This window comes from Anguilla rostrata, chromosome 12 (assembly GCF_018555375.3).
Source record: "Anguilla rostrata isolate EN2019 chromosome 12, ASM1855537v3, whole genome shotgun sequence".
Taxonomy (NCBI): domain Eukaryota; kingdom Metazoa; phylum Chordata; class Actinopteri; order Anguilliformes; family Anguillidae; genus Anguilla; species Anguilla rostrata.
This window is the reverse complement of record NC_057944.1, coordinates 13705918-13727228: the sequence shown is the minus strand read 5'-3', so window position 1 is coordinate 13727228 and position 21311 is coordinate 13705918. Positions and strand designations below refer to the sequence as shown.

At 44.0% G+C, this 21311-nt stretch overlaps 3 protein-coding genes across 4 annotated transcripts; 1 reads left to right on the top strand and 2 right to left on the bottom strand.

Moving 5' to 3' along the window:
- The first annotated feature begins 1824 nt into the window (after positions 1-1824).
- Positions 1825-4606, top strand: zgc:162608 (uncharacterized protein LOC100037332 homolog). Of its 2 annotated transcripts, none has more exons than XM_064302743.1 (4): positions 1825-1924; positions 2163-2223; positions 2701-2812; positions 3187-4606. In XM_064302743.1, exons 2-4 carry the CDS (start codon positions 2175-2177, stop codon positions 4019-4021), a joined length of 996 nt encoding a protein of 331 aa, XP_064158813.1. In that variant the 5' UTR covers positions 1825-1924; positions 2163-2174; the 3' UTR covers positions 4022-4606. The 2 variants fall into 2 exon arrangements, with proteins under 2 accessions (XP_064158813.1, XP_064158812.1); XM_064302742.1 differs by having other exon boundaries at positions 1828-1924; positions 3184-4606.
- A 422-nt stretch (positions 4607-5028) lies between these two features.
- On the bottom strand, positions 5029-11103 carry LOC135236418 (zona pellucida-like domain-containing protein 1). Its single transcript, XM_064302741.1, has 11 exons — positions 11047-11103; positions 10245-10346; positions 9903-10129; positions 9058-9245; positions 8596-8668; positions 7949-8046; positions 7425-7508; positions 6870-7041; positions 6260-6362; positions 5934-5966; positions 5029-5725 (listed from the first exon to the last, which is right to left on the bottom strand). The coding sequence occupies exons 1-11, from the start codon at positions 11078-11080 to the stop codon at positions 5568-5570; spliced, it is 1272 nt and encodes a 423-aa protein (XP_064158811.1). The 5' UTR covers positions 11081-11103; the 3' UTR covers positions 5029-5567.
- A 6371-nt stretch (positions 11104-17474) lies between these two features.
- btg4 (B-cell translocation gene 4) lies at positions 17475-20077 on the bottom strand. Its single transcript, XM_064302079.1, has 4 exons — positions 19682-20077; positions 18753-18890; positions 18338-18608; positions 17475-17896 (listed from the first exon to the last, which is right to left on the bottom strand). Exons 1-4 carry the CDS (start codon positions 19852-19854, stop codon positions 17693-17695), a joined length of 786 nt encoding a protein of 261 aa, XP_064158149.1. The 5' UTR covers positions 19855-20077; the 3' UTR covers positions 17475-17692.
- Between the last annotated feature and the right edge of the window lie 1234 nt (positions 20078-21311).

Sequence of the window (21311 nt, the reverse complement as noted above, 5' to 3'; positions counted from 1 at the left end):
TATGGAACAAAATCCATAAACACAACAGAACAGACTGAAGCAGGAAAGCAGAGATATAAATTTCAGAAATTACTAATAGTACATACAAATTTTGTTGTATTTTAAAATACTAATAATTGTGGGAAGATTGCCTCTGTATTTTTACAGTATGTTTCCATTTCAGCACAATGCCTTTTTATTTCTGTGCGAAATAGTTTTCAGTATTGCTGGAGGTGTTATTGAACACAAGAAAAGAGAATTTCTATAAATCAAGACCCAGCAAATTTCCTCAGGCTTTCCTAAACCTTGTTTTGAATCCTCCCTCTGTATAGGAAAATAATTATTCAGAATTATCTGAGAACTAAGTCCCAAACCGTCTGGTTTTAGCATATACCGGACCGATGGATATGGTACGGCCAGCCAAAGGCTCCCTGGGTGTAAATTGCTTGAAAAATGGTAATTTTTAAAGTCCTTAAAATAAAATTGTGGCTATAATTTAGAAATACATGCTTCACAATAATAGAGCAGTAAGATATGTCTCATTGTCCAGAATAGCCATACATTTAAACGTAATTCCGTAAATGAAAATAGGCTAAATAAGTACAGAATACCCAGAAAAAGTTTTGAAATTTGGTGTGGGCGTTAAAGGATCAGAGGGTTTGCGGGGTTTGACGTCATTTCATCTTAAAAACAAGAGTGGCACCCTGCCCTCACTTTTGTATGTCAGTACTGTGCCAAGTAGGGTTTCCAAGAGTTTTATGTATCTGTGCCAAAAGTGTTTTATCAGGAGGTTTACTGAGTAAACACATCTCAAACACAGAGAAGCTTTGGCAGGCTACGAATGTTTGCATCTACTACCCCATTTCCCTGAATGCTTTACAGCCTAAATGAGAACACCCACATCCTTTCATTCACTCTTGTATGCTTCTGCATTTATTTAAACTTTTTAACCCTTGTGTTCTGTTTACTTATTAGCACCTGTGAAGTTGATAACCTGGGTCAAATATACCCAGGACATTATTGGAATGACAAAGCAGTGCAGAAATAAAATATGGAAAAATACCCATTGTGTTATCTTTCTCAATTTCAAACAAAATAAGCAATATAGCTTTATGGTTAATGGTTGCCATTAGCCACTTCTGCTCGATGACATTTACTGTAACAATGATGTCATTATTTTTTTGTGACAAAGATCCGATTTATATGCATTCCATATCATTAAACAATAAATCAAGCTAATCTGTAAAAAATTCAAATTAAACAATGTTTTAATTCTGTAGATTATTGATATTTATGGCTTTAAATAGACATTCTCAATCGTGTTATATTGAAAAACACCACCATGAAATGACACTATATATTCAAAAAACAAAGAAACAAATGCAGATGATGAACAACAAACAGTAACATAAACCCAGAAACAACTTTTGCACTGGATTAAATGTTTAAAAGGGGGTTCGTTTAACCCAAAGTTGAACACAAGGTTTTTTATTTTTATTTTTTTTTTTTATGTTTAAAAAGAAAGTAAATGTACTGGTCAAATAGTTTCTTTTTAAATTTGAATGATTTTTAAAAAAATCAGAATTACACACATCCATTCAGGAATTTGTGTGAGCTGATAGTGACGTGATGTCAATGAAAGTCCACGTGGAATGGGGTGAGGCGGAGGGCTGCCGCGGGCGTCTGCGCCTCCTGAGTGAGTCAGCCTTACTGCGCGTCCGCTATCGACGGCGTCGCGTTTGATCGACGCGGCGCGGGCCGTGGGAAGCGGCGCGGACGGGCTTTTTTTTTCGGGAGGGCCCGGGGCCCTTATCTCTCGGCGGGGACGGCCACGTGGTGTTTGTTAACGGAGACAGGGTGCAGGGACAGCAGCTGATAAGGGCCGGCTGGACGCTTTAAAGCAGGAGCGGGGCCTCCCCTCCGCTCACACAGAGCCAGCGCTAAGGTAGGAACCCGAAACGCCCGTCCTGTCCCACAGCCCGGCGGCGACCAGCCCGGGTATCCCACGAAAAACAAGTCTATCTTTTATTTACAACGATAGTGGGGGGAAAAGTTTGTTTTTAGTGGGAGTTTACTGAGAGTTGCAATCTCTTATTCAACATTACGGGCTGTGATTGATCAGAGATAGCGTGAATCACAACAAAGTAATAATGACTTTTCATATCCTTTTGTTTCTTTTTCAGATTGAGACAAACATGCATCTGAAAGCACTGGTCCTCGTGATTTCCTTTGTGGCAACAGCAGGTTTGCATTGCTTTCCTCTTTGACTTTTGAAGAATTTGAGATGGGGTACTATTTACTTCCAGAAGAGTGATTTCCCTTAGATTTTCACCTTTAAGAAGATTGTATTTTTATGTCTATATTTCATTAATTAAATATTTTCATTCAGAGGCAATACATTTAATGTGTAAAACAGGCGTGATGATGTAATAATTATAATGACTACTATTATGTAATAAAATTGTACAAAATACGCCCATGTCTTATACAAATCCATGATATAACGAAATTACAAATTGGACAATATATTATTGTCATACATCACCACTGCATTGCCACCACCAGTGTTGGGTTTTGGATAATGATGTCAGCATTGACCATTTTAATGTGGTGACAATCCTCAGCTACACATATTGTGTGTTGGCTATAATAATGGGCCTTGAGGGGGGGAAATGTGGAAATGCCCATTTTAACCTGCATTCTGATTCATTTGATTTGTAGGGCTCCCAGTTCCACAGAACAATGACTCTACCAGGCCAGAGGCATCATGGGATTATTCCAGTCAAACAGCCAATCAGGCAGCTGATAAAACGGAGCTAACCAAGGAAGCTGAGTAAGTCCAGTAAGATAAATGGTGGAGAAAAAAATATTTATGGTTATTTTTGGCATTATCAGCACCAAGTAGAAGTGTTACCTTAATTTCAGTAATATTTCTCCGATATATATGTTAAAATAACTTTCATTTGAAATTCTAAAGTCAAATGTGCTCAAAAAGGGTGCAGTAACTGTCATTAATATTGTAATCCTGCATTAAAATATCAGTAGAATGGAACAATTTTTTTTTTTTGGATACTGAAAAGGTAGTAGTTCTATGTAATTAAACAATAAGCAAAAATGCCCTGCATGTGAAAGCTCGTGGTCTTCAGCTGCGTGCTAGCTGTGTATTTTAAATGTGCTGCTCTCTCTGCCTCTGTCCCCACGCAGCAGAACGTGGAAGAGCAGCCTGGAGAGCAGCGACCTCTACGGTGACCTCTACGCGCACGACGTCTCACAGAGCCAGGGCTCGCTGACGGGGGACCTGCGGCGCAAGCTGAGCCTGGAGTCGCAGCGCCTGCGCGCCCGTCTGGCGCAGGAGCTGCGCGAGCTGCGGGAGAGGCTGGCCGCCGCCTTCGCCGCCCACCCCACGGCCTCCCTCCCGCCGCAGCGGGCCCCCGCCGCCGCCGCCCGCGACCGACTCGCCCTCCCCGCCCACCGGCTCCGCGACGCGCTGGACAGCGACGCCCGCGAGCTCTGCTCCGCCCTCCGCCGCTACGCCCAGGGCCCGGAGACCGGCGGAGGCCCCGCCCCCGAGCCGGGCGCTACGCGCTACGAGGACGCCGCGCGGGGGATGGGCCGGGCGCTGGGCGCCAGCGAGAGCGAGCTGACCGCCCGTCTGGCGGAGTTCCAGGCGGAGGCGTCCGGCGCGACGGGAGGGCAGGGGGGCGCGGCCGCGGCGCTCAAGGCAGAGGTGGAGGCGTTCGGAGCCGGGGTCCGGAGCAGGGCGGAGTCGCTGAGGGCGGGGCTGGCCGGGACACAGTCTCTGGGGGAAGGACTCTCCAAACACGTGGAGCAGTTCTGTCGCTCCTCTGAGGAGGAGAACAGGAGGTTCGCGGGCAGGATAGAGCGGCAGCTGGAGGCGCTGGGACAGGGGGAGCGAGGGGCTTTGAGCGAGGGTCTGGGGGAGGCGCTGTTTGTCTCCCCCAGCAGCACGGGCTCCCTGGGGGAAGACTTCTCCCCAAAACTTAACGCCCTGCTCCAGGACATTCTACAGACCCTCAGCTAACTGCCAGAGCCCTGCCGGTCTGGACCTAAGACTTACCCACAATGCCACTGCCACATTGAACTCGTCTGACATCACTAACGGTATTTTTGAGTAATTTTATGACTTTAACTTTATCACCTGTTCTACATCAGACATTGAACCCACAGCAAATATGACTCAGAAGTAAACAGATCTTTATGAAGTCTATGAGGCACTTAGATCTGTCATCAACCACCTTCTTTTCAAGCATTTTATGGGTACAATAAAGCGCTCTTGTATAGTTTTCATTTATCTTAACCTGGTTTGAACCTGGTTGAAATATGTGCATATAATGCATTTGCCAGGTCTGCTTATCTGTTCCAATTGATTCCACCGATTGGAAATTTCCACTGTTAAATATCCTGTTAAAAACTATTCATTAAAAATGTGAGAGTAATCACTATATATTTGGTTTAGCAATAATGTAAAGTCAAAATGATTGTATATACTGTATGTGCTACATCTCTGTGATATATATTATTTGTTATTATATGTTATGTTTTTGTGTATTTAATTGAATTTTACTTGTAGATTGTATTTACAGTTGCAATAAAGTTGTTTCAAGGAGATTGTCTCAATCTTTGACATGGTAATAACAAAGATAATGCAGGTACTATTACAGTACACGTAAGATATTAGTAATTTCACACAGATGTAAACTGTCATCTTTATTGTATATTTATGAAAAAGCAATATACATAGCTGGGACAGATGGCAATCATAAAGCAGTGGATTTTGAAGGACCTCATTGCGTTATACAAATGAAAAGAATTCCACAATTCCAGGCAATCAAATAAAAAATGATTACAATACAGATGTATCCAAGCACAGTTACTGGAAAAAAAAATCCACACCAGAGGTAACATGCATGCCTTTTAAGACGTACATTCGCATCTCACATTATAAATTACATCCGTCCTCGTGAGAAACATGAACAGTGGAAAAACTCAAGGTAGTATTTTCTATTTTTTTCTTACAGTGGACCTTGTTAATTTGCCAAAACATTTGAACATAAGTAGTCTAAACATATTCTGGATCACAGCATGTTTATCTGTGTAGAATGCATGTTCAGAGGTGTTGAATAGGACCCTAAACCCCTTATTTGCATGATTATGTATCCCTGTGTTAAGAAGAATGTACCATGGAACTGGGTCTTATTTTACTTTATTGTGAAATACGGTAAACCTCAATGTGCAATATATGCAGTCTTCGTCTGAATATGTCTCACTGCCTTTTCTTTTTCCATTTTAAAACTTCAACTTTTCAACTCTTTTCTATGCATATATGTCTTTGTCTATAGTCATAAGCTAGTCTGGTAATAAACAGGAAGGAGGCTGGGACAGATCGGTATATGAAAGGGAGATAGTCCACCCTGCATACATATGGCTTTCAGAGGAAGAGGCGAGTGGAAGAAGATGCGAAAGCGCTGTGAATGTGTGAATGTGCCGGGGTGTAAAGATGGCTGTCCCTCCCCGCTCTTCCGAGGGAACGGCAGAGGGGAAGGCTGGACAGCTCGGGGAGCCGGTCTTCAGTTGTAGGAGTGGGGCAGCCCTCTGGCAAAGTAAAACTTCTTCAGGGCGAACCAACCGCCCAGGACCAGCAGGGCGGCGCCTGCGCAGGCGAAGATCAGCCCCACCACCAGGCTGGTCACGTTGGTCTGGCTCCCTGCAGGCTTGTCTGCGCCACCTGATACAGCGAGAAGAACACGATGAGAGACTGAGCCATAATCCCCATTATCAACACACAAGTACCCGTAACCAGCACCCCTCCATCACCACGACTCATACAACTAACACACATCTCTCTCTTTCTCTCTCTCTCTCTCTCTCTCTCTCACGCACGCACACATAATCACTACAAATTTCAACACTGACTTTCAGAATGGTGTACTAACCATATGCAGAGGCTATGGGCTTGTCAACAGCATCTGTCACAAAAAATAAAATAAAAATAAGAATACGCTTCTGTGTGTGTGTATGTGTGTATAGCAGCCAAATCACAAACTATTGTAAGATGGCAACTGAATAAAACATCACATTACATGGGCCATTTCATTTCAAAGCCCAGATGGCACTAAATGAGCAGCTCTCCTCAGAAAGGTGTAAGCAGTAATGGACATAACAGCAACAGATGAACACAGAGGATGGGCGGTATGACAGGAAGGCGGGGCAGTAATCTTTTGTGCAGACGGGAGTAGGTTGAGTGACAGCAGGCCTTTACCGTAGTCCTTGACGGTGATGGGTCCTGCTGAAACTGTGGCTGAATCTTTCGATTCTGACCCAAAGGGGTCCGCGGCTCTCCTCTTCCTTCTGTAGGTGCAGTCCTGCAGCCAACACACAAGTCACTGTTGATCAATGCCGTCAGACTCCCTGGATCGGATTCACTCAAACGCAAATGAACACACAGGCTGTGACTCAACGAACATGGGCCCTTAACTTTGAGTGGGTGACCATTAAAAGCAAGAATTACCTGCCCTGTCAGTGCCGCAAACTGCAGCCGTCTACCAACACACTTTGTCTTGCAAATGCAAGCGTTAACCGTTTTCTTCTCAAATGGCTTAAGTTCAGCAATCACCACTGAGACTTTTTTGTGAGGAGAAAGTTTCAAAGTCAAAGTGTGCAGGTAGACAGGTGTGCGGAACGGGCAGGTGTGCAGGTAAACAGGTGTGCAGTGCAAACAGGTGAGCAGACAGACAGGTGTGTGGAACGGGCAGGTGTGCAGGTAAACAGGTGTGCAGTGCAAACAGGTGAGCAGACAGACAGGTGTGTGGAACGGGCAGGTGTGCAGGTAAACAGGTGTGCGGTAGAGGAGCACAGAGAGGCCCACTCACTTTCAGCAGCGCCTGGCAGTTGCTGGGCTCGCAGAGACGCAGGATGCAGTGCAGGTAGACGGTGGACTTGTCCAGGTTCCGATGCTGCACGAAGCGGAAGGCCTCGAAGTGGAAGCGCGACCGCTTTCCCACGCCGTTCTGCTCGATCTGCGTCATGGGATCCACAATGCACCTGCGCCACAAACGGTTAGCGCCGCTGCTACCTCGCACCGCTCCAACAAAACGGGAAGTATCGTCGCTGTCGCTAGTCCTAGCGGCCCTCGTGCGGCGGGCGTGGCTCGGCTAGTTCGCTAATAGTGAAGCACGGGCACAGGTGCGGTAAAGCGAAGGTCTCGTGACAGGTTACCGTGACAATATCCCCTGACAACGCAACCCTCAAATTCAGAAATAACGACGTTGCCCTTGGCTTTAGTGAAAAAGTGAGAAGCCTGGGCTCAATCTCGCCTCGGACTCAGGGCAAATCCCTGACTCGTCAGTCAGACTCGCATTAGCAGTATTCCTGAATCACCATCGCAGAAATGAAAATACGAGAATATGAGTGAATTGTCCTCATACCCGATGAAGAAGTCGTGTTTTTCGGTGGCTGACACGTTGAAAGGGGTGGGGGTGGAGAAGCAGTGGTCCAGCAGCACATGGAAACTGATGAGACAAGCACGCAGGAAAGCCAGCGCATCAGAGAACCAGGACAATTCAGGGGGTACAGAGAGGCACTGCACCACACCACTCAACATAATGGAAATTCAGAGAAGGTACTGTAGAGCACATGCCTGTGACATAACAAAACTGTCAATCAATTCATCAATGTGTGACTGGATACAAAAGAACAGAAGACAAAAGACTGGGGATAGATTAACTACATGAGATAGTTTAATTTAGTCTGCTGATCCACTGCGCTGTTATATGGTCCTGGTGCCTCAGTAGTCTCAGAGATCAATGCACTTCAGTGTCATTTTCAGTAGCAAATTAGAACTATTGCTTTCTGTTTACTGGCTGATGTTTTTCCCTTAATTTCAGTTGCAAATGAAGCAATATCCTATGTTGCGTTGCAGCAGAGTGAGTGGTTAGGAGTGCAGTCTTACTTTCCCGTCAGGTTTGTGGCCTTGACCTCCACGTACACCTTGGTGCGCAACTCAAGCCCCGTCTCTGGGACCACGAGCGGGTACCCGTAATCAGTGTCCTGCAACCCCAAAACCAGGAGGGTCATGTTAGGGTCTGGTAGGCACAACACTATAATCTCATGCAGTGAAACATCTATGCATTATGCATATCCACAGCAATACATCCGGTCTCTACACATTCTGGAGAGTATACGGATTACAGTCATGGCATTGGATGGAAATGCCTTCCTTCCTTTTAAGAATGTAATATTTATATTCTTATATTTTTTATTCATTCTATATATCAGATTTTATAAACTGTCTGGCTAACATATTCATAATTTTAGATTGCTGTCAATATAAACACTGCATTAAATATATACATATCTTATATACAATCAATAGATCCATGTATATAAGGATGACGATTTAGACATGCTTCATGTACTAGTATATTGTAGCCTTGAGTGGTGGGATGAATCAAGGTTCAATAAAAACCTTTATCCAGCCACAGCGTAATTATTTTATGGATTTAAAACCCCAGCCATAGAATAGATATGTCAGTGGGCCTTGAGATGAAACCATTCTGGAACGAGTGGTATAGAGATCAGGGTTTCTCTCCCACTCACGTTGTACACACTCATGCTGAGAGTGTTGATGAAGGTGCCGTTGCTATCAGTGGTGGCTACCGAGACTGAAGACCTGCGAGGAAGAGGGGAAATGAGAGGTGGGGCGGGGAAAGGAGAGAGACGGAGAGGAAGAACGAGAGAAAGCGAGAGAAAAGCAAGGGCACAAGCAAAAAAAAAAAAACTTTTTAAGGACTACTGCTCCACACATACAACTGTAAGTCCATTCTCAACTACAGTTCAGCCTTTAAAAAAAAAATCTGTTTAAACTAAATGGACAGGCTGAATGCATGGATATTTGGTAAGACTGATATTTGGTATCATTGATCATTATCTCAAATCATAAGAGGACAGTGTCGGTGCCCTTTATTGACTAAAACGCCCAGTTGCATTTGGGAGGTTGTGTGTGTGTGTGTGTGTGTGTGTGTGTGTGTGTGTGTGTGTGTGTGAGTGGGCAGGACTCACGAGGTGATCTCGGTGTTGTTGATGAAGTACTCCAGCGGGTACTTGCAGGAGAAGTGGTAGTACAGGTCGGTGGAGTAGCTGATCAGGCCCGCGGTGGACTGGGGCGTGTCTATGAAGCTGGTGATGATGACCGACTGGATCCTGGAGAAGGAGCTGAAGACACCGGGCCCGGGCTGCTCGTCGACGATCTGCCAGCGAGCGGCGCCGCAGACACAATCACAGACACAATCACAGACACCCAATCAGACACAGACACATACACAGACACAGAGTCAGATACGCCAAGTGACAGACGCAATCACAGACACAGACACAGACACCAAATCAGACACAGACACATACACAGACACAGAGTCAGATACGCCAAGTGACAGACGCAATCACAGACACAGACACAGAGTCAGATATGGCAAGTCACAGACACTGTGTAAAAGACAGGTCCAACATCTGCGATTTGAGTCACATTTGATGCACTTGATTCACACACATGACAAACATGCCTTCAAAACTATGCCCAGATACAAATACTGGCGGAAAGACCCTTCGCCTTACGTGATGAAGGCCTTATTTGCTTAGCAAATGCTATTAGTCAGGGAATAGAAATATGATCAATTTTTATTTAAAACTTCTGAATAATCTAAAGAGGAAAAAAATAATATTCAACAGGAGTTGACTGCAGTGATGGTCCATTTACGAGCTCATAACTATCCCACTGACTCGCACGTCTATGTCGTAGCGGTTAACTAGCTTGGTTTGTAACCAGAGGAGCGCAGGTTTGAATGTGAGGAAGACGAGCGGGCTCCTGCGGTGCTCTCAGCGCGCGAGGCCGAGGCGCGGGCTCTCACCTGCAGGGACTGGCGGCACGGGTTGTCCAGGCTGTGGTTGACGGGCAGCTGGTAGCGGATGACGGGCGGGTTCACGCTGGTGTCGTTGACGCCCTTGCAGAGGCTGTTGTTGTGCTGGCTGTTCAGCGCCAGGCTGCCGAACTCGAACCCGGCCCACTGCGCGGTGCACAGGTTCACCTCCAGCGTGATGGTGTTGGCCCCGCAGTCCACCCGCAGGTCGCTGCTGTCTGCGCGGGGCGGGGCGCGGGGCCCAGAGAGAGGAGCGGGGGGAGAGGCGCGGAGGGTTAGGGCTGCCGTTAGCTGAAGGACGTTTCTCAGAACGGTGCCCGGAGGAAGACTCACCTGGGACCCGGTTGTACACGGAGGAGCAGTTGTACTCTGCACTTTGTCCTGGGTATGGAACCAGGGCCATCACGAAGAGACCGAGGAAAAGCATCTTCTCTGCTGGAGAGAGAAAGAGAAACAAAAATGAAGGATATGTTCATTCCTGTCCATGCCTTTATGAACTTTAGAATTTCATTCATTCATCAACTAGTTTATATTGTGTTTATCAATGTTATTCTTGCAGTTCATTTTGCGATTGGATATGTGTTATTTGATTGATATTTCAGCACGATCAATCTTTCCCTGATTCCTGAACGACAGCTTCAAATGAAACGTATCTGAAGGAGAAGGTCAGCCTCACTGGGAATGAATTTATGGTTTTGGTAAAAAGAGAGAAAAATCCAGAGGGCTTACTTTTGATTAAGTACTGTTCATCACTCAGAACAAGACACAGCTTCAATAAGAAAACCCAAAGCAAAGATTACTATCGATTATTTCACAGTGCCTGGCTTAACAAAGTTACATTACACTCTTATCCTTAAAAAAGATTATTATAATTATCTCATCACACAGGTGTTATTTGTAATCCAGTGAAGTTAAATATTGAAGTTACATGTGTAGACAAAGAATATTCTGTCAAAAAATCAGTGCCACTATGTGTGAGTAACATAGCTACAATATTATAATAAATAAATATTTTTAAAACACATTTACAAATGAAACAAAGGTAATAACACAAATAAAAATGTCTGGTAAACAAGATATAGATTGTAAATAAATTTTGGAGAGCATATCAGGGCGATGGCTTTATTTCACCTACCTGTTGGGGTCCTGTGGATAGTGTCAGTGTGCATCTAGAGGATAAATTGGTCTTATATAGCACCCTGCCAGGACTTAATGTCCACCCACAATACAGAGGTACAGGGGTGTGTCCCCCTGCTCCACCTCGCCCCCCCCCCCCCCCACACCCACCCCCCACCTCCAACAATCATCACTTCCTCCCACAGTAACCCTGTATCACCAGCATAAGTGTGCATCACACACGTGTCGAAGGTAGTGCCTCAGGTAAACTTGAACATTTCAGTTTGAAATTTCTTCTGACCTGAGGGGGAGGGAGGGAGGGAGGGTGGGGGGGTGAACATGGGTGTAGGCAGGGGACAGACAGCATTCTGCATTGTTTCAGGGTTTTTCCAGAATGTTATTCCATTTGAAAAGAAGAAAGGCTAAATGGTGCCTGGTGCCTGAGACTGTGGCTGCACATTATTAAAGTGATATAACTGTGGGGAATAGAGTTTCAGGTGGGACTCTATATGTGTGTGTGCCTGTGTGTGTGTGTGTGTGTGTGTGTGTGCGTGCATGCGTGCGTGTGTGTGTGTGTGTGTGTGTTTAAGATTTGTGCTTTAGCATTTGGTTTTACTGTCTTCATAATAATGTATGAATGAATAGCTGATTTCAAAATATTGGAATATTTACATGCAGGTTACTATCAACCTTGCTTTTAAACATTTCTGTACTGTTGCACAGATGATGCCAACCATTTTAACTAAAGCATTCTGGCCTAAGCCAAATGGTTTGTTGTATAAATAGAAAATATTTCTTTTTTATCTTTTTACTCCCTGCAGCACATACTTTTCACCTGCACGTAACTTTGTGTTCTACAGTATGTATTCATACACTCAGCAGTAATAGATGGCCATTCAGTGCATGTTGTACAATTTGTAACTTAATATATCTGTTGGCAGTGACTTTATCATTACAATAAGAGCCAAGTTGTCAGTACAAACTTATATTGCCCCTCATGGGGCAAATACAATTCTGCTGAATTGAACAGCATTGAATTACATTTTCTACAACTTGATGTCCCTTTTGATTTCAAACTGATGTGTACACTAAAATATGGGATGTGGCAATCCATTGCATCTCCTTTACTCCACATCCACTGAAAAATCCTTCTTATTCCTTAAGATAAGGGATTCCATATATTCAACTGTCTCAGACTTCCCCGCATGCCTTGAAAACTGTCTTATGAAATGTCAAAATGAAAAAGAGCGGTTGGCTTCCGTACAGTGAAGGGCATCTTTGTTTCCGTGGGGAACAAACAAACAGAATTCTGGAAATCTGATAACCTGTGCCATGGGGGTAATTCAGCGCTCCAAAAATAGGCTTTGTCAGCCTCACTCGCAGGTGAAACCCCCCTCTTCCATTATGCTATGTAACTTACAAGAGCTTTCCTCAACAGTCTTACTGTAGCTATGGGCTACTGCTCCCGTTTGACTGAGAGAGATCTTTGTCGGATGCAAAGGGCGAGACGGAACATCCAGTTTTGTTTGTGCCAAACCGCCGTTGGTCAGAGAACACATCTGTCACATTATACAGATACATTTCATCCAGTGACAGCCATCTTACACTTTGTTGTACACAGTTAAAAAGGACCTTGCCAAAGGAGACATCTTTTTTATGGAGGAGAGTCCATGCTGGTTTGAAATGCTGCCTGATCATATTCTCACATTGAGAATGATCCCAGATTGCTGTAGGGAGGTTGGGGACGCATTCTCTGCAAAATGCCTTCCGATTATGTAAGACGAGGGCTCTCAGATTCAGGGACTCCAGAATGTTCCAGAAGAAAATGAACAGAAGCCTCTCGTTGCTTTGGAAAGCATCTGACCAGTGCTGTGTTCTGCCTGTTGTCTGGTCAGGGACGAAAGAGCGGGCAAACAGAATCGCTGATTTTGTCAGGAGCCTCTTGTTCCACGTACCCCCGTGCAATGCCTGTGCTGTACAAGCAGGCCAACGGTCAGAGAAGCTGTGCTCTGTGGATGGGGTCCTCACAATCAGGGAGGTCTGACAGCTCTCTGAAATGGCTAGCACTTCAGGATTTATGTAGGATGTACATTTTCCCAAAAACAGGGGTGATTGTTGGTTGAAGTATTTTTAAGAAAGATTGTTGTTGAAGTAATTTTTAAAAATCCCACAGGTCCTTTGGGACCAGGCGTGAATTACCCAGCAGAAACCTGGGCCCTTCAGGTGCTGGGTTGAGTGGCATTGCAGAAGTGCATGGTCCTTTCATATTGCCTACAGTTTTTAATAAGGAAATGAGGGTGTGGACAGCACAGTGGTGCAGTGGGTAGCACTGTCACCTCACAGTAAAATGGTCCTGGGACTGAATCCAGCCTGGCTCTTAAATACCTCATAGGTATGAGTGTGTAAGTGAATGGTGAGTGAATGGTATGTGTGCCCTGCTATAGACTGGCAACCTGTCCAGTGTATTCCTGCCTCTCGCCCAATGCATGCTTGGATAGGCTCCAGCACCCCCCGATAAGGGTAATCCCTTCTGTTCTGTTTTAATGTGTAGCTGCACCTCCAATTATAAACAAACCAATAGAATTAGGATTTGATATCAGATCATGTGGATGTACCCAATTAACCAGCAGAAAGGCACATTACTGGCTGTAGAGCCACCCAGGAGGAGAGAGAGCCTTTTTTTTTTACATACTTCCAGCTGTGCAGGACTGTGCAGGCATCAGGCATATGCGTCTACTCAATTGAGATATGCAACTGCTTAACTCCAGATTGGGTGGCCCAAGATGAGTTGGACTGAATATCGTTAGTTTAGCTTGCTCTAAACCATGCCCAGAAATGGAAAATGTGAGTTCTCATTCCATTGCTTCGTCCTTTATGAAAACTCATTATTCAGTGCTACAAGGCATGGATGACTTCAATTATAAAACAGGCAGTACACGCATTAAAAGGAGCCTTGTTTCCATATTACATTTGGCCAAATTCCAAAATGAAAACGCAGCTTTTAAAAAAACAGATCCAGGAACACTTAAATATAGCCCACAATCATTCAAACCACATTTTATATAACATTACATTATATTAGAGGCATTTAGCAGACGCTCTCATCCAAAGCGACTTACACAACTTTTACATAGCATTTACATTATATCAATTTATACAGCTGCTGGATATATACAGAATGCAGGTTAAGTACCTTGCTGAAGGACACAATGACAGTGCCCTACCGAACCTGTGACCTTCAGGTTACTGTACGAGACCAGATCCTTACCAATTACACTACACTGCTGCCTCGCTCGCTTTTCTTGCAAAGCAGAATGTTGTTGTGTACAGTTTCCTTTGATTTTATCCAATTCAGTTATTTCCTGCCAATGGCCACTGATCATTCTGAAAAGTTGTCACGTTTGTTGATCAAGCAAATGAACGTCAAACATATTTAGAACTTTCTTTACATTCACAAAGAGATATATTTTTCTGAATTTTAAGTTGTTATACACCACATAAAAAGTATGTGCTTAGTTCATTGTGTTTTGACCAAAAGAATATTAATAAAGAGAGGGAAAGGCAAAAGGAGCTCTGAACGCTGCTGTTGACTGTAACTGGACACGGCACACTTTTTGGGTTGGGTTACATAAGGATGGCTTTGTCCGTTAAAAAGAAACGAAACCTCAGGAAATGTACTGATCAGATTCTGTGTTTTAATGAAAGTGTCATACAATATTCACAATTCAATAATGGGCTATCAAATGCACTGATATTCAGGTGTAGGCCTATGTGTAGGCGAATGTCAATATTATTTTTTAGTCAAAATTCAGACTACATTCCCATAGAATTATAAAACCAGTTTTTAACATTATATCTTAACATATAATGTTCTCAAGATAAGTTTAACGCGGAATTAAAAGGGCCACGCCTTCTTTTCACCCCAAGGGCGGATGCAGGCCTATTACATCCCCACTTAAATATGCCGAGCCAGGATACAAACCTAACGCATTACATAAAACAACTAAACTATGTAGTTTGGCGGTTTTCTCAACAACAACAAATTAAGTAAATTCTGTAAAAGTATGTAGGACGACAAGCTGCTGCAACGACCACTCTGCAATCGGGCTTCACTTCAGCATCTTTCGTGGAACAGCGATGTATTCATGCGGTCGCAACAATGAGCTCTGTAAATCGATCGCAGCCCTAGCAATAACCAACGGCAATCACGCTCGTTTAAGACGCCGATTTGTTTCGGAAAGGAGATAGGCTGAGAATTGTCGCTTTGGTAAAGAAATACCCCACTGTGCACCGCCACGCTGTGATTCATGCAACTCCTTACCTAGAGGACAGGAATACATCCTCTCAGTCACTCTGTGACCAGCTAATTTCTCTTTTTTAATATATAGTGTCACTTTCTCGAGATTGCGTCAGATATCAACAGCCATTGTGAATGACTGAACCTCGCCCTTTAAGTAGCATTTCGAGACGTATTTGCCCTGAAGATCACCTAAGATTATGACAAAGAATACCCTCTCAAAACTGAATATTTTCTAAAATGCGTCAGCGGGTAGCCTAATATATGCAGACTGCACGTGCGGCTCTCCCAAAGTGAACGAGTCTCCCCTGCAGGTATCCGATGTTTATTAACGCTGGACAGTTTTGCCATTTCGTTATAGGCTATTTCGGTTGCGACCAAGTATGACGGGAATCTACATTCATGAATCAGGACATTAAATGACTTAATGCACCGTTCAGAAGTGTAATGAACTAATGTATGCTTACAAGTGCACGAGGTAAGGGATTAGCATGTTCAGGGGGCCTAATTTCTAAAGAAGTATGACCAATAGGCCTACGATTTTAAATCTCTGAACAGTCTAAGTGAAATCTACGCTTGCAGTAGATAGTCTATATATAGCCTCCATCTGAATACTCCTTCGTGTCTGTCGCATCCCTTCTCCCTTTCGGACTGAGTTTGGGAAGCACTGAATGACTTTATCCACCCTACCCCAAGAGGCTTAAGGCTTTTCTTTTCAAGGACAACATATTTTATAGGTTCATGTCTAACATCTTATTCTTCTCAGATTTTTTACATTACCAGTTCCAGGAGCCCAAACTCATCACCTGTTTCAACACTGCATTTCACCCCCCTCCCCCCAAGACCTGACAAAGTTCTTTAAAGTTTAAGTTTTACCATTTTCGACATAATTCAAATGCACTGGATGACACATATGTTGCAGTGAAGTATTTTCAATAATAAAAATGTTGTTGGAAATATTTCACTGCAAGTCTCATGAAGTGTAGGTTTCGATGAGAGGCGAATCTTATGAAAAAGCAAGGCAACTGCCAGGGGTGCCGAACGTTGGGCGGCCCCCTGAGGCCGAGTTTTAGGAGTTTTGGGTAACATGAGAGCAAATCAGTCAGAAAGGCCCCATGGGATTTTCTGCCTAAACCCCCCATCTCCAGAACAGCCTCTGGTTTCAGCACAGCAGAACACATGGCTCTTGGGATTAAGACCAGAGACTCATGTCCCCTATATATAACTTCCAGGCCTTAGGAGGTTAGTGGTGCATTCTTCCATCATGTTCAGTTTAAGTGCTGCAGTTTTTAAATGGGTAAGCAACTTTATTCCATTGCTCTGGGCAGGAGGTCTGAGTAAATGCTTCCCCCTGCTGGTCAACAGAGAAAGCCTGAAAATGATTTTACCTAAAACATTCATTTTATAAATGTACCAGAGTTTGAAAACTGAAGTTCTTTAGGCAATTATAAATCTTTCTATAGCAATTACAAAGTGCTTCATATAGACAAAAATAAAAATAAAGAACAAGTGAGAAATGAACAATAATAAAAAACAGAAGAAAAGTAAACCGAAAACCATATAAGTAAATTTAAACCGTTTTCAAAAGGTTTTGCAATATATGCAATACACTCTTCAGATCAGGTAGTTGACAATGTTGTTCCAAAGGGTGGGTGCTAGGACAGAGAATGCAAGATCAGCCTTTATAGAACGTCTGGAGTGGGGAACAACCAACAGACCTTTGCCGGAGGATTTAAGTGACCTAGCAGGGATGTGCAGTGCTAGTAATACTGAAATACGGGGCGGAGCCAGATCATGCAGTGCATTATAGGAAATAATTTTTAAATCTATTAGAAATCCAACAAGCAGCCCGTGCAAGGAAGTTAATACTAGGGAGATGAGACCTGTGAGAGCTTCTAGTCAGAAGTCAAGCGGCAGCATTGTGAACCAACTGGAGTCTTGATATCGCAGAGAAACTAAAGTAGGAAAATCAATTGCAATCGAAACGAGAATATTAAAAGCATGAATATTCTCTCAGTAGGTTTCCGTGAGAGAACCAAGGTATGGTAGAAGACTTGCATCAAGTACTAGGACATCTAGAAAACTAGAAACTCGGGTATATTTGGAGATTGACTCCTACAGCAGGGAGGAAAAAAAAACAAAACCAAAAGTTTAAAACGTAATATTTTATTTTTCAGATCAATCTTTTCAGGGTTTCACGTTTAGATTTAAAAGACAACATAAAACACAATTTAATAAAATTCTAGAAATCTTTAAAAACGAACACAAGGCTTTTGTCACATGGTCACATAAATAATTTCATATTTAAAGCTATTCAAAACAAAAAGGAGCGGAGCCGGACGGGCCAGCAGACACGCAGAGGCCGCGCTTAAGAGCGGCCCTTGCTGACCCAGTGGTACCGGTCCACACGCGGGCCCGAAAAAAAGGAGGAAGGACGGTAGTTCTTAAAAGACTTGTGCTGTGGGTAGTATCCCCCTGAGGACTGGTGCTGCTGGTAGCCATCTCCAGGGTAGGCCTTCCTCTTCTGAAACTGGCCCCAGGGCGGCAGAGAGGAGGGAGCAAACTCACTCGCCTGGAAGGTAAGGAGAGAGAGGGAGAGCCCAGTCAATCAACTGCAAGACCGGCCTGAAGCCACTCCCAGACACAGGGCTGAGGCATTTTGTGGAGAAAACAATCAAATTCTATTTATACAGTGTATGTTACAATATGCTTCACAGACAACCCTGGCCTAGACCCCAACAGGAGCAAGCCTAAAGCAACAGTGGCAAGAAAAAACTTCCTGTGGCAGATGGGAAGAAACTTCAGAAGGAACCAGGCTCAAGGGGGAAATCCATCCTCCTCTGGTCAGCTCAGGGTGTAATCAGACACAGATCCAGTTTTAGAAACAAATAGGGCCTTACCATGGGTCTGAGACCACCACCGATCGTTCGATATCAAACCCGGGCCCACGCCAAGACAGAAGGACGTCGTCCTACGAAAGCCTGCACTGGAACACACCTGACAGGCGACTCACCTGGTAAACGCTGTTGGGGTTGCTGACGGTGGGGATGGTCTTGAGCTCAGCCACCGAGCTGCTGCAGCTGCTAATGCTGCTGCTGAGGCTGCTGCTGACGCTGCTGCTCATGCTGCTGTTGCAGTTGCCCGCCTCCTCGTCAGAGGACGTCCCCGAATGGTAGTCGGAGGAGGCCCTCTCCACGGCGCTGTCGATCCTGCGGGAGAACTCGCTCCGCTCCCCCCGGCCCTCCAGCTGAGCCACGCAAAACGGGGTCGTCTTCTCTCCGTACCTTTCCAAAAAAAGCATTACCTCCGGTAGTAAACCATGAAATAACATCAATATGCATAATGTACTTTAACAGATATACAACTCTTTCGTAGAACTTAGTGTCTGCGCCCTCTGCTGGCCAAAAAAGGTGCAACAGTTCAGTCACCTGCAAGACACTTCACCTGGATCCACCCAGATCGTGATCTCCTTTGGCAGCCCCAAGTCCTCGTGATCGATCTCACTGCGCCTGCAGGCTCTCTCCAGGACTGGGTCTTTCACCTGGGCCTTGTTCATACGCAGACACCTGCTCCAAAACCAGAAGAGGAAATTGTGTCATTCAGGTTTGTACCTCTGGCATGATAATGAGTCAGCTCACTTTGGACACAAGGCATTCATTTTTCCCCTGATCACCACTAATGTTCTCATGGTCTTAAGCTAATGATTAGAATGAACTTTCAAAGTTGACTTGATCATTTTATTCAGTGTCAAATGCTGAAAGGAAAGCAACCATACATTTGTGGCCTACACAAAAATGCTGTGTGATTGTACTGTGCAGAGAAATGTCACTGTACAATCAAGGATGCTCATTAGGTCCATCATACATATTTTTTAAATCTGCCAAATTGCCTTTTTTGAATTGACACAATGGACCGATCTGGAGTCTTGAAGGAACAGATTACAGGAAATGAATGTTCTTCCTCGGCACTTTATGTACAAGTAGAAATATTTGTGTTTCCTTTGTGACTAGTTCAGGATGCAGCCAGATGGCCGTCTGGACTCATTCTACTTTTTTTTGGTTTTTCCCCAAACGGAGCATTGACTGCAGTGGTCCTTATGACGGCTGTGTAACATCATGGTTCTGGCTTGTTTGGTTGGCAGACAAATGACATCGGTTTGGCTTTAGATTATGAAAGGAGTCTGACCACCATAGTCCACAGATTAATTTGCATTACATTGTAGAATGAACAGATAAAATATGGCCGCATTGTCTGAACGTTATGCGCCGTCACTATGCAAGATACGTGCCAATTCCATTAGAAGCCCCATGAGTACCAATAGCTTCAGGACTGGGAACGGTCCTGGTTCATCACTCACCGGAAGGCCTGGCCTTTGGAAGGATTGTCCGGATACCAGTGAGTTTTGTAATGTTCAAAGAGAACTGAAGTGAGCTCCACTGCAAACTTTTCTCTGCTGCTTCTGTCCAATTTTCCGTGTTTCTTCGCTAGTCTCGTGACAAAGAAAACAGTGGCCGCAATTTCTTCCTTCATTTTTCTCCAGTACAACGTGGAACCGTAAAGTCGCACAATTGTGATATTTCTAAAAACGTCCGATTAAAAATATATAGACATTTATATAGTGTAGACCCGCAAAAGTAAGATCAAGTGAATTTCCCTATAGCCACAGAGCAAAATAAATATGTTTGGTAGTGTTGTAGTTTTAAACAGCGGAGTCAGACAACTTTTTCCTGCACCAATGTCGCATTGTTGTAGGTTAGTACTTGGCCATATTTAAATACTACCAGGTGATGGTCATGATTACGAGATCAGGTGATTTCCGTAATTAGGCGTAGGCCTACGCTTAGAACAGCGTATCTTAACCATTGGGCTATAAATACTAACATCGCATAGTTTAGCTCGGCAAAACAACCAAAAGCGTGGAGATAATCAAAGTGCGTGCTCATAGTGGTATGTGTTTCTTTTTCGTGGATTGTTTCATGTCAGTAATAATGAGCCTTCAACATAAATTGCAATGTTTTAAAACAATACTGTAATGGAAACCGGTAGGTTACACCAGTAGCCTACTGTATACGGTCTCTGGCGTATCTTCACACATTGTTACTATAAATGTGCGTAACAAAAGTGATGCAGTTCTGCAGAACTCTACTTATAAACAGTTGACATTAAAAATGTGTTATTAAGTAAAATCGCGTGCAAGACATTTACTGAATTTAATTTCAACGTTTGCGTGACGTGGCCGTGCCTATTAACGGAATGAAACATCCCCTCTCCCACGGTCCCACCCCTCCCTATCACTTCATATGGCGGGGCTCGTGGCTGTAATAAAGGACTATGTTACAGCGTTGCATTCCAAGAGGGGGTACATTTCTAACTCCTGGCCTCGCGCCAGCCTCCAGGACAAACGATCTACACATTAAATCCTGCTGTTCTACGGCACAACACAAGTTGTCTGTGTTTTCATCGGACAACATCCACTGGAGGGGTTAACATCTGGTGAGTGAATACAGTCTGAAATGGGACTCTGCTGAGAATATGTTCATACCAGTTCTAATAAAATTGAAACCAGACTGTCATTTATTTGAGTGTTTTGCTTGGAGTGCATTCTACACACATGTCTGAAATTAACTAGAAAGGGAAATGGTGCTGTTGTGCTGTTCCTTAAAGCTGTCCAAGAACTGCTTGCCTCAGTCAAAGCATGGACATACTTTAAGTGGATGAGGCTGGATTGTGTAATACCTAGCAGTAGTTTTATATAGCCAATGGACTGGAAGATTATAATACAGAGAAGGCATGGTAAATATAATATTGAAGGTGATGTTAAATTGTGCAAACATTTTGGTCTAGAAGTCTTAATCTGAGGTCTTAAACTGAAGCCCTGTTGAACTGGAGATAGATCGACAGGCTGTATGTAGTTTCCAGCAACTGTACGCAGAGACGGTCAGCTCGGATAATTCACCCATTGTGTGCTGGCAGTTAATCATGGACAC